Consider the following 13,196-nt stretch of genomic DNA (forward strand, 5'->3'; position numbering starts at 1 on the left):
AGTGTAACAGTAGAGCTGAACTCAGCCCTCAATGTTATATATATGAAATGACATTTTTACTTCATATTGCAACTCCTTTGAATGAAAGATAACTGGAGTGACTTCTATTTATTGCAAAAGATACATATGTAAGGGAGTACCTTGCATGGCACAGGCTAGCCTGCACTTTGCAGCAAAGCATGGTTCAGAGATAACAGCTAATGGAAGTGGTAAAGTCTCATCAACACAGGATTTATAGATCGGTTGTTTTCTTCTGCTTGCAGGCTTTTGGACTCCAGTTAGATTCTCAGAGTGGTTCAGGAGCATGTGGAGATACCAGTTCTGGTCTGCTACAGACATTGGAACAACATTGAAAGATGTGTACTAAGTTTCACTGCTCTGTATGTGGGTAGTTATTGGTGGCCCCATCTCAGTTTGGACGTGGCCATTTTTCATTTCAGGAATACGAGAATAATGGATGAGTGATTAGTGAAGAAGAGTCTGCTGTCTCAAACCACGGAATAGATTTTAGCTTTAGATCACTGAAAGTCAGAACAGGGCGTATCTTTTCTTAGCCATCATAAATTATCCATGCAGGATGTACAGTAAAAGGCTGTTTGGCTACGTTAAAATTGGCCAGACAAACATAATTTCGATCTCTCTCAATGGCTCCTTTAACACCTAATTAGTTCCCAGATGCTAGTTGAGCAAGATGTCTTTTATCTTTGCTAATGTTATCTTCCTATACCTCCTAAATGCCCCCTGGTGCCATTCTTCACTTTCATCTTTCTTCCCTCAAGTGAAGGCAGGATGGGTGTTCAGGAAGCTCTGTTCTGAAGGTCAAGCTTGTAAAGACTGTGGGTCAAGTTGATCCTGTTATACCAGTCAGTATCTGGAGCAAAAGCTTTGAATCCAGAATTAGACTGATATGATGGAGAACAGGATATTAGTTTCTTTCTATGCATGTTCATAGGATCAGTATCCAACAGGAAAAAATAGAATTGCAGATTTGATTCCACGGTCAGTTCCATTTAACACCATTTAGGACAAATTCAGTGTTTGTCTTCTCCCATGGCTAGAAAGTGCAAATAAGTCTGTCTGTCTAAATCTGCCATTTCATCTGGCATAGCCGATTGTTGTGGACAATGAGGAAGTTCACTTAGGTGTAAAATAGTAGGAAATACCAGATTAACTGCACTTGTGATCCTTCCTAGACCCTCTCAGTGTAGCCACTGGGGGTCTCAGACATGTTAACAGCCAGGCTGTCGGCCAACTGTGATTTACCTTGGCAGGTCTGTTTTATATTGCAGCCCAGTATCTCTTTCCCCTCTGGCAGGAATGAGGGACCAAACATCCTCCTTCGAGCCAACTATTTAAGAGAAATGCATTTCAGAGAAAGCAGATCTTCAAACCAACAGAACAGACTATATATATACATGCAGCTTTTCCCTAGGGCTCGTGAAGCTGTGTCTCTTGCTGGGTTCAGTTTACTCGATTCAGATGATGTGCTCTGGTGTGGGTGGAGGTTTTTTCAAAAGGCAAAAGCTCTGAAAAAGTCAGTTTTGCAATTTTATAGTCAAGATTCTTCAGCTTAGACTTTGCACCAGCAACTTTTAGGTTTCTATTGTATTTCCATCTTATCTGCATTTCCCCTGTGCTGCACTGGAAGAATACACTTGTATGAACAGTTCTAGCAGGCCCAGGTAACAGCATTTCTCCTCTTCAACCAGGTTATGTAGTCCCTCCAGGATGTTTATGTCTTCAGATTTATAATGTAGTCAGAGAGCAACTTGTAGATGTGGTGCTTAGGAATATTGTTTAGTGAGGACTCAGCAGAGTTAGGTTATGGTTGGACTTGATGATCTTAAAACGATTCAATGATTTTGTGTTTTCTAGCATAGCAAAGACCAGAAAAAGCTCTAAAATCCATGAGTTTCATCATTTCTGTTCTTAGATGAACACTATGAAGGATGAAGAATTTATACCAGCATAATTAAGTCATTCCTGGTTTCAGTCTTCCCTGATCTGTGAGAGGTAGGCTGCAAAGTGAGTTCTGAGCCTAGAAGCTTCCCTGTGAGGATATTAATACTTAGAAATTATATAGCACTCCAAAACACTGTGCAAGCATTAGGTAATTATGTAGCACTCCAAAGCCCCGTGCAAAACATTAGCTAATCAATTAGTGCAGCATCTATCAAATATATCAATATATGGACATGGAGCTCTTGGAGAAAGTCCAAAGGAGGCCACAGAGATAATCAGAGGGCTGGAGCAGCTCTGCTATGGAGGCAGGCTGACAGAGTTGGGGTTGTTCAGCCTGGAGATGAGAAGTCTCTGGGGAGACCTGAGAGTACCTTTTAGTTCCTGAAGGGGCTACAAGAAAGCTGGGGAGGGACTTTTGACAAAGGGCATGGAGTGATAGGACAAGCAGGAATGATTTCAAGCTGCTAGAGGGGAGATATAGATGAGACATTAGGAAGAAATTCTTTGCTGTAAGGGTGGTGAGACACTGGTCCAGGTTTACTGAAGAAGCTGTGGCTGCCCCCTCCCTGGGTGTGTTCAAGGCCAGGTTGGATCAGGCTTGGAGCAACCTGGTCTAGTGGGAGGTGTCCCTGCCTATGGCAGGGGATTCGGAACTAGATGATCTTTAAGGTCCTTTCCAACCCAAACCAGCCTGTGATTCTATGATGATTCTCTTATATAACTGAATCCACTATGCAGAGAAGTAACTCGAAACACAAGAATATGGTCCCAGTCCATGCCCACTGCCCAGTGTGGTAGCTGGGGTTGGACTTAGAACCATAGAATCATCGAATCATCAAGGTTGGAAAAGACCTTCCAAGATCATCAAGTCCAACCATCCACCCTACATCCTCTAACCACTAAACCATCTCCCAAAACACCACGTCTGCCCATTTTTTTAACACCTCCAGGGATGATGCCTTCACCACCTCCCTGGGCAGCCTGTTGCAACATCTCACCACTCTTTCTGGTAATAAATTTTTCCTGACATTAAATATGAACCTCCCTTGGTGTAACTTGATCCCATTTCCTCTTGTCCTATTGCTGGTCCCAAGGGAGAAGAAGCCAACACCCCCCCCTCACTACAACCTCCTCTCAGGTAGTTGTAGAGAGCAGTGAGGTCTTCCCTCAGCCTGCACTTCTGCAGACTGAACAGCCCCAGCTCCCTCAGCCTCTCCTCATAAAACCTGTTCTCCAGACCCCTAATCACCTTACTTGCTTTTCTCTGCACCCTCTCCAGCACCTTGATGTCCTTCCTATACTGTGCTGCTCAAAACTGCACACAGTACTCGAGGTGCAGCCTTACCAAGGCCAAGCATAGGGGCAGAATCACCTCCCTGGTCCTGCTGGTCACACTAATCCTGATGCAGGCCAGGATGGTGTTGACCTTCTTGGCCACCTGGGCACGCTTCAGTACTTGCCAGCCACTGCTCCCACATTTTCCTTGGCAGGATCTTCCCTCCTGTCTGGCTCACTGTGGATAAACACAAGTCCCTAGGAGAGGTCACCTACATGGATGCAAATGTGGATTTAACCAACTAAGCATGAATTCAGCTCATTTCCCAGGGCTTTGCAGAGGTCACTGGCATAAATTAGTTTGGAAAAGCTAACATCAATAAGTGACGTGGAAAAGACTGGGCCCAGCCCAGCAAGCTGAATTTTAATAGTCACTAGAATTACAGTTGAGTGTTTACCAGTGAGGTGCTCCAGCCAACTGAAGGCAGCACAAAGGAAAATGTTGAACATAATATATAATTGAAATGTTGTACTGCAGAACAGGCTGTCTTGCAAAAAAGTAGAGGTTTATCTGCATGAGAATTAGAAAATAAAGGAGAAAGCAAAGCGTTATTTCTTAATTGCACGTTATTGAGGCCTCACGCTACTCGTTACATTGGTTCCTCTGGACCAAAGTAGAGGATGGCTGGTCCTCAATAGAAACGAGTGTGTATTGCTGAGTTTCTGTCCGCAAGCCTGCCAGCAACTCATCTACAAACCTGGCAAAGTTGGCTAATTTGTTTTCCAGTTTAAAATATCACAGTAATCATGAGTCTCAGAGGTATGTGTACTTCCATCCTACAGAAGATCAAGTCTGTGCAACTAATTCCTGCTGGCCTACTCCTGAAATAGTTGCAGCTCCTTTAACTCTTAATGCATTTGGAAACAGAGCTGAATTTCAGTCTTGCTGCTGATGGTCTGAAGTGTTGAGTAGCCAATATAATAAAAGGGTAGCTCTGGGGATTTTAAAGAGGCACTCCCCACTGGAGCACTCAGCATTGTGAGATCACCTGCCTTACAGTTTTACATCAGGGATGAAAGATGCCACAGAAGTACAAGCTGTCACAGTTGTCAAGATACAAGAAGATTCTGGGTTTTCAACATCAGTGATTCTAGAGGGACCATTAGAACCACAGTAGCTTGATGTAACTTGCTGAGACACCAGACAAACTGGATATTGCAGCGGCCTGTGAGCTTGCTTTCAAAATGTGTATTGAATCAAACACAAGATGATGCTGTTTTTATTGAAAGCCACAAAATGCTGGAAACAAATTAATACTCTGCTGGTTTACTAATGCCTCTGCTCAGAAAATTAAATGGTTTCCTTTAACAAAAACAATTTTACAGCTTTTTTTTTTTTTCATATTAATAAGTAAATTGAATCCCATCTTTAAACCATGCATTTTCAGCACAACATACCAACATCTCAGTGACTTCCAGTTTGTTCCTTCAGGTGTTTAGGGGTACAGGGGAATTGGGCTTTTCTGGCACAGTTAATTCCAAGTTCTTAAGGCGCTTTACAAGTATTAGCTACTTTCATCTGAATATAAATAAGGAGCCAAACACCTTGAATATGTTGTGGTCATGCTGGAATGTCAAATGATTAAATATTTTGACATTTTGGCTCGGTATAATCAGCTGGCTACAAGAAACTGAAGCAGTAATTACTGTCAGTTTAGAGGGCAGCAGCAAATCAAAATACGGAAGTATCGTGAACTAATACAGCTGCTTGGGAGTGAGTGAAGAACAACCTGCTGTGGTTACTCCAGTTTGGTTTATTCCTTGGTGGTCTTCTGTATAATCTCTGCTGTTGAGGACAGCATTTCGTATCACCTGGTATAACTGAACTGTTTGTGGTGAACTGAACTGAATAATTTGCGGATGTGGTGCTGAGGGACATAGTTTAGTGGTGGATTTGGTAGTGCTAGGTTAATGGTTTGACTTGATGATCTTAAAGGTCTTTTCCATCAAAAAAAATTCAATTAATTGCTGCCAGTAGGAAGAAACCCTTTCACTAACCTGCAGACTCAGCTGTGTCCCAGTGACCCAGTCCTTGGCCTTCGAGTGAAAAAGTGGCAACAGCAATAAGATGATACTCTAAATCAGTAAGTTAAAATCTTTCTAACTACACCTGTGTGCCATGGGATCCTCTCACTACAGTGGAGATGGAGCTAGTAGCACTGGGTTAAGTGGCAGACAGTTGGTTAACCAACTGGTATGATTTAACTGGAAAAAAAAAAAGTAGGGTTTGATTTGCTGCAACCCAAGCTTATGCTTCCAAAATGGTATCTTTAACTGACAGTGGTGTGTGTGCCGGTTGCTGGCCCTGTGCATGTAGTGTTCATGTGTATAGCAGTGCCTGTTTGGTGGCCCAATATCCACGGTGCAAGTGGGCTTCTCTACACCTCCAGTCTTGGTGCCACCAAGAAGAAAATGGCTTCCTGCCAGTATGTGCTGATCAAGTCCAAATGTAGACATAAATCTGCATCCACAATAATTGTTCTAGTTGACTAATTCAAAGAATCATAGAATTATAGATTGGTTTGGGTTGTAAGGGACCTTAAAGATAATCTAGATCTGACCCCGCTGCATTGGCAGGGACACCTCCCACTAGACCAGATTGCTCAGAGCCCCATCCAGCCTGGCCTTGAACACTTCCAGGAATGGGGCTTCCACAACTTCCCTAGGCAACATGTTTCAGTGTCTCACGACACACATAGTGAAGAATGTCCTCCTGATCACAATCTCAGAATCACAGAATGGTTTGCTTAGGGTAGCTGAGCAAGCATTGTAGGAATCAGTTCTGGAGAAAAAAAAATATCTTCAAAGCTTGATTTGTCTGTGAAGGACTTGACATGAGCAACACTGTAGCAGAAAGCTACATAATTCCTCATGTCTGTGTGCCCAGCTGAAGAATCTAGTGTCCCCCATGATTATGATTTTGAGGAGCTGTCTCAAGTTCAAGCTACAGCAAAAGAGATTTAGAGCAAATCATTGAAATGAGCAGTGGCAGGTCAGTGCAACCAGGTAGTGGTTTGCTTCAGGTATGAAAAGAGCTTAAATCGGAAGCTTCTTGCACACTAGCATCCTGGGTAAGCTGGGATTTAAATTGGCCCTGCTACTGAAGGAATGAAAAGTGGGTACTTAAGGTATCTCCAAGATGATCCAGCAGAATTATTAAGAAGTTAGATCTGAATTTTTATGCTGCAGATTGCTTGAGTTATCAGAAGTTAGCAAACACACACATAGAATACAGTGTTTTGGAGAAGAGTTGGTGTGACTTTAGCAGAGGAAACTTGTGTCTTGCACACATAATATAGTTTCTTTTAAGAGAGCAGGTGCATAAAAGGGAGCCAGGTACTGTGGAATAAGAGGAAAGCTTTTCTTCTGAATGAATAACTGGTTATAGATAGGAAATACAAGATATAAATAACTGGGCAGTTTTTGCAATGCAGGGAGATTACCAATTACCTTGTGCACCTGTCCATTTCAATATATTCATAAAAGAGCTGAAAAAGGGAGACAGATGACAGTGAAGTGCCAAAATGTGCTGATGCCATAGAGTTATTCCAGGTAAGGAAAAGCAGACATGACTACAAAAAGTTGCAGAAGAATCTGACAATATCAACTGTCTGGGCAATAAAATAGCTGCTGAAATTCCATGTTGATAATAGTTGAGTGCAGACACAATGATAGGGTTTAAATTAGCCCACAGAAGAGGACCTGGCGTCACTGCAGATGGTTCTTTGAAAACGTCTGTTTAGTGCTCAGCAGAGGTCAGAAAGGCAAGGGCAATGCTAAGAATTGCTGGGAAAGGGATGGGGAGTAAAAGAGAAAAGGCAAGTACACCACTGAATAAATCCGTGATGATCTTGAATAGAGTGTAATTCCAGTCACCCCATCTCAATGCAGTGCTAAAGTAGAACTAGAAAAGATGCAGAGAAGGGTGAAAAGGCTGACCTGAATGATGAAGTGGGGAGTCTAAGTCTATGAAGCTTGCTGAAGAAATGAATGAGCAGGATTAAGGCAGAGAAGTAAAATGAAGATGGCTATGAAGAGAGTGAATAAGGAATTATTTTTTGCAGCAGACAGTGTAATGGCATGGTCAGGCAATAAGTTTAAAGCAAACAACAGGAAAAAAAAAAATCACAGGCTATAGTAAATGGGGAAACTAATCAGTGAGTCTTTTACATGCTGGAGGTATGGGTTATTTGAAAAATGGGCAGTGCTGAGGTTCCTAGTACTGACTCTAACGTAGAATCCCAGACTGGTTTGAGAAGGAAGGGACCTTAAAGATCATTTCATTCCAACCCTCCGCCGTGGGCGGGGACATCTCCCACAAGACCAGGTTGCTCAGACCTCCGTCCTACCTAGCCCTGAACATGTTCCTCCAGCACCTATCCCAATGTACCAGGATGACCATGTCCTCTCTATCATATGCAGCTGGGTGAGATTTGCATACAGGTTTGGTTTGGCTTCTTGCCAGCAGAACCTGCCAGTGTTTTTGAGCTGGATTAGAATCAGTTAAAGGATCAATGTGATCTTCTGGCGTGATCTGTCCTATGACAAAAGCCACAGAAATCCCTTGCATGAATTAATTAATTATCTTTGAAATGCAATGGAATATTGGGGATGAAAAAGTCCAAGTGTACCTTAAAACTTTCCTACGTAGAGTAAAAGCTCCGAGGGGTTAATTGCACTCTCCCTAATTAGGTCCTTCCCATTTCTGCATGCAGAGGTTGCAGTAGCCGTTTTGGCTGCAGCATGGTAAAAGTCAGATGGCTCAGGAATTTTGATACAACGAGGATTGAAAGTCTGTTAGAACAGGATTGTCATCAAATTATGACTGCCTGGGCAGCAAGAAATCAATCAAGAGTGGGCTGATTTACACCTGCCAGAGCCAGCACATCATGAACTTCATCATCTTTCCCAGTGATGTTTTTATCTTTGCATCGACACAGTCAGTGTGAGGAAAATATTTTCCTGTTTAAAATCAAAACATTCAAGGTAGTGTTTGGCAGAGTGTTGGAGCCTGGGGTTCCTGCTGCTTCCAACAACAGTGCTGATATCTTCTGCTAATGACCAAAGTGTAATATAATGAGTTGTCTTGGGCTTCTGCTTTATTCAGCGCGCAGTGTTTTAATAGACCGTTAGTAATTCTGAAAGGGATAAATGATGTTTATGCCCTCTTGTGGTATGTTATTGAACAGAATGGATTTTCTAGCTGACAAAATTAGGCCAGTGATGGAAATGTCCCAGGTAGAAATGTGTAACAAATACTGTTTTGCACAGTAGAAATTTATCTATCCCTCCAGCAGCATCCTCATGACTCAGTTAAGGGGGGGTGAAGCCAATTTTACATGCATTTACAACAGCAAGTAAATGACTAATGCCCATGATGACAGAGTTTGTGCCATCTTTCTGGAGTGAAGATAATTTTAAAAGTGCTTTTCTTTGCTGGGAAGGTTAGAAACTAAGTGAAATACTGCTTTCTAAAAGCAGTCGTGTTGACATCTCTTTGTGTTGGTGTCAATGTGTTGTGATACATTGATTCACATTTTTTATCTTCTTCACTCACACATCTGACAGGTAAATAATCTGATTCCCGTGGGACAAAGCCTGTCCCAAAGATGAAAAAATCTGCTTGGTGATTTTGCATGGGGAAATAAATTCAGATTTCTGTGAAACTGGCCTCATTACCCTGTTGTGTTCAAATACAATTAATTAACTAATCGATAGCTTTCTAATCTGGTCTGAAAATTTACATGTAGTGTGGGGAACCCAGGGCGTCCCCAGACAGGTCAGGCATGGATTTTGTATCAATCTTCTTACTTCATTCCTGACTGAAAACTGAATACAGCAAAATGAAACTCAATATAGCAAAATGTATCCTTCAGAGGGTGACATTAATTCTCTACAAAGTCCAGCAACTGATGCCAGACTGTGTTCAGGCAGTGCTGAGGCAGGATCTAGGAAACCCTATTGTAGGAAGTTCAAAGACTTTTTGGTCCCAAATGATCACCTATTATTTAAGTGTTAGCTAATGCTGTGAGTAGCCATTATTTCCATTACATGTGATCTTTCTCTCTGCTCAGCCAGCAAATACGTAGAAGACCATTGTAAAGAGGAAGGAAATTACTTCCTTTCCACATTTATTTCCTTTCCACATCCATGAGTACAACCACGATAGTGGGTTTAAATGAAGGTCGTGGTCTTAACTGGGTTAAACTTCAGGAGAAACAATCTAAGGGGTAAATATTAGAATGGCCTCCTTGAGGAACGTGGAGGATCTCCATCTCAAAAAATCTTCCATAAACAAATGGTTTCTGGGAGTAAGATGGCTCTCATTTGTCATATCGTGATGAAAGAAGTTGGACTTGATGACTTACAACAGGTCACAGAATCACAGAATATTAGGGGTTGGAAGGGACTTCTGGAGATCATTGAGTCCAAACCCCCTGCCAGAGCAGAGCCACCACAGAATCTAGGGCAGGTCACTCAGAAATGCAACCAGATGGATCTTGAAAGTCTACAGAGAAGGAGACTCCACAACCATTCCGGGCAGCCTGTTTCAGTGCTCTGTAACCCTCACAATGAAGAAGTTCTTCCTCGTGTTGAGGTAGAACTTCTGTGCTCTAGTTTGCATCCATTGTCCCTTGTCCTAAGACAGGGCATGACTGAAAAGAGATTGGCCCTTCCTTCTTGACAACCACCCTTCAGATATTTATATACATTAATAAGGTCTCCTCTCAATATTCTCTTCTCTAGACCAAATAGCCCCAGGTCTCTCAAAACAGGTGTTCCAGTTCCTTGATCATCCTTGTAGCCCTCCGTTGGGCTTTTTGTGATTCTGTGTGATGATTTATTTTTATTATGTTTATTTATTGGTATGACGAGAGAACACATCTTTATCTGGTAATTTAAGTGGTCACCCTTTGTTCTTACAGTTGATCTTATGGTCAGGTCTGGCTAATAGCAAAGCATGTCTAGCTACATCCAGTACTTTGCAAGTATACTTTGTAACAGTAGTTTGACACCAATTAAAGTGCTTATTGGGAATTAAAGTGCTTCTTAGGTTATCACAGACATCATTGACCAGAAATTATGTCCTCACTGAGACTAAAATTCATCCCAAAATGTTACTGCTTACTAATTTCCTTAGAAAAGGAAAATTCAGTAGGAAAAATGTCATGGTGAATAATTTTGAAAGGAAATTTTCTCTGTCAAAAACCTTTCAGGAGTTTCAAATTCAGTTAGGGGATATCAGAAAGAAATTAAAGTCTAATTTAAAATCCCCACCCACATTCCTTCTCCTATTCCTGCAAAGTGATTATTGCTCCTGGTTGACGTATTGGCAAATCATTCAGAATGAGCAATAATTTGCCTTAAAAATACCTTTCTGGTCATGATGGAACTGTTCTTTTTGAAGAATAGTTTGCAGTGACTCTGTGAAAAGAGCCCAAGTCTTCCGATTTCTCAATGCCATCAGTGGGGCTAAAATTTCACCCAGAAATTCTTCTTGGCATAAGGAAATTTGGAGTGGACAGCAGATTTCAAAGCTGAGGCACCTGTCAGGTGGAGCTCTGGGACACTGCAAGGCAGCTGGCCAGGCTTGATTTGAATGTGCCGTGATCCAGGCTATTTTCTGCTTTTGTTGATGGCACCACATCCGTGCCTGATGTGGTTAATAAAGAGGAGAAGGAATGTGTGACCCTAGCAAATTAAACAAATGAGCCATTAAAACAGGAGGCTGCACTACCTCTTCTCACCAATGCCTGCTTGATGTCCACAATGTATCCTAGCAAAATTACATGAGAGCAGGGAGAGCTTTCAGGGATGTGCCGCAAATGTGGTCCGAGCTGAGATGTCTGTGGCTCCTGCTGAGAGAAAACCTAATGTCATTCATCAACAGAGAAGCCAACAAACCACTAATGGCTTTCCATCATGTTTCTTGACAGATATTGACCGAGGGCGGCTTTGGGACCATCACAACAGAAATCCGAGAGGCTCCAGAGTTTTATTATGCCGAGGATTACCACCAGCAGTACCTCAGTAAGAACCCTGGCGGATACTGTGGCCTTGGGGGAACGGGGCTTTCCTGCCCTATTGGGATCAAGAAATAACCCGTGCTTACTCCACCACCTTCACTTTGTTTTACGGAGTTAGAAAAGGATCTACAGCCCTTATAGGTGTTCCAGTATGTCCACAGCATCAGTGTGTAAAGATCTGGGAACCTGTTGCCGTGGCTTTCCTTAATTTGAGCAGTTTCCCATTGATCTACATAAAGAGCCAAAGTAGAGACAGAAATTGCACCAGCTGGCAAATGCAGCTTCTTGCTCTGTGCAGCTTGCTGGGTTTCTTTGAAATCTTGTCATCTGGAGAGAAAATAAACTTCTAAAAGTTTGGCTTGAAATGCTGTTAAAAGGATGAATTAGGGGGTGGTTGCACCTGCTAACTGCTTTGCATAGCTAAGGCCTACAGACACTTAGTTTCTTGGGTTAATTAGTTTGCTCGTGTTATGAGAGCTTTGACTTCTGGAGACATAGTTGGGCTCATCTTAACTGTCGCAACCCTGTAATTTAATGTCTTTGAGAATGGTGAATTTACAAGACCAGTATTTCTTCCACAATTCTGCTTTCACAGCAACATGTAATATGACCTACAGTGCATATTTTCTGAAACAATTTTAATAAGAATAAGTAAAATTGCAATGTGATACTTCTTTTTGACAATTCAAAAAATTGTATAAATAAATTTTATTTCCTGTGCTACAATAAATTACTAAAAAGAAAAGAAACATCCTGTCTGCTAGTTGTTTGATGGCTCTAAGAATGTATTGGAGTAGGTCTAAAAAAAGTATCAAATATTATAAAAGGCTGCAACCTGGTAATTAAACACCAAGGCTTTTAAATCTGTATTATCCTGCATGACAGTATGGAGGAGTAGAATTCATACTGGCCACACTGTAGCATAATTATTCCTATGATTTATTATTTGCACTTCAGTAGCTTGTGGAGCCCCCACCAAAGGCAGAGCTCATGATGGCAGGTGCTGTGCAAACATAATGTTGGGCAATCTCTGCCTCAGTGTGTGGGCAGTCAAAATAGCAGGACAGCCAGAAAGAGGCTAAATAAATTTTCATTGCATTGATGGGGTTCTAGAGCAGAGGCTAAAAGCTACAGCCAAAGGACACAGGATATGGGATCTTAAGGCTATGGAGTGCTATGGAGTATCCAAGAACAAACAACTTCAATGGGGATGGGTTTGTCCAACCCAACACTTCACAGAGCTGTGGGATGTGTTGGCTTGAGCCTCTCTTGTGTTTTCTATTGTGGAGGCTGGCTTAATCACTAAATTTGATGAACATGTGTCATTGGTGTGTCCTCTTGCAGATGTGCTTTCTTCAGGGGAAGCTTGTAGGATCCCATCCTGATGTGCCAGTCTGGGCAGGAAAACCCATAAAGCCATTTTTGAGGGGCAGATGGTGGGAACCCAGAGACACAAATCCACAACATTTCCTTTTTGATAGCTCTCCATGGCACTCAATTTCATATTTTGGTTTGATCTTTTCTGCTCACCAGCTCAGGTTTTAGCTTCAGAAAGGCCCAAGACTGCTCTATGAACATCTGTAACAGCCCTGCAGACCAGATCCTGTTCCAAGCTTGGCGTGACTGAAAATGTGCATCACAGAGTCAGTCTTCAGGCCTGTAAATCCACTGCTGAAGTCCTGGGTGCTTGATCCAAAGACAGTCCATGTCAGAGAAATTAGTTCCCCATCTTTCTTGCTCCTCAGCAGATCCAAGTTCATTCTAGTCTTAAAACCCAGAGGAAACCTGTCCTTTTATACCTGGGGCAAGCTCAAGAGGAGCCACTTCTGGCAGGATTGCCATGTTAGGCTCTTTCTGGAGGTGCACCAATAT

General features: G+C 42.2%; 1 protein-coding gene across 3 annotated transcripts in view; it reads left to right on the plus strand.

Moving 5' to 3' along the window:
• Positions 1-12,073, plus strand: part of MSRA (methionine sulfoxide reductase A) — a 285,357-nt gene extending 273,284 nt beyond the window's left edge. For all 3 annotated transcript variants that reach the window (XM_051614414.1, XM_051614415.1, XM_051614417.1), the window contains one exon: positions 11,235-12,073. In XM_051614414.1, the coding sequence (XP_051470374.1) occupies positions 11,235-11,399 (165 nt within the window). In that variant the 3' untranslated portion in view covers positions 11,400-12,073. The remainder of the gene's footprint in view (positions 1-11,234) is intronic.
• Positions 12,074-13,196: the final 1,123 nt, after the last annotated feature.

The sequence above is a fragment of the Apus apus genome, chromosome 3 (assembly GCF_020740795.1).
Source record: "Apus apus isolate bApuApu2 chromosome 3, bApuApu2.pri.cur, whole genome shotgun sequence".
In the NCBI taxonomy this organism is placed as follows: Eukaryota; Metazoa; Chordata; class Aves; order Apodiformes; family Apodidae; genus Apus; species Apus apus.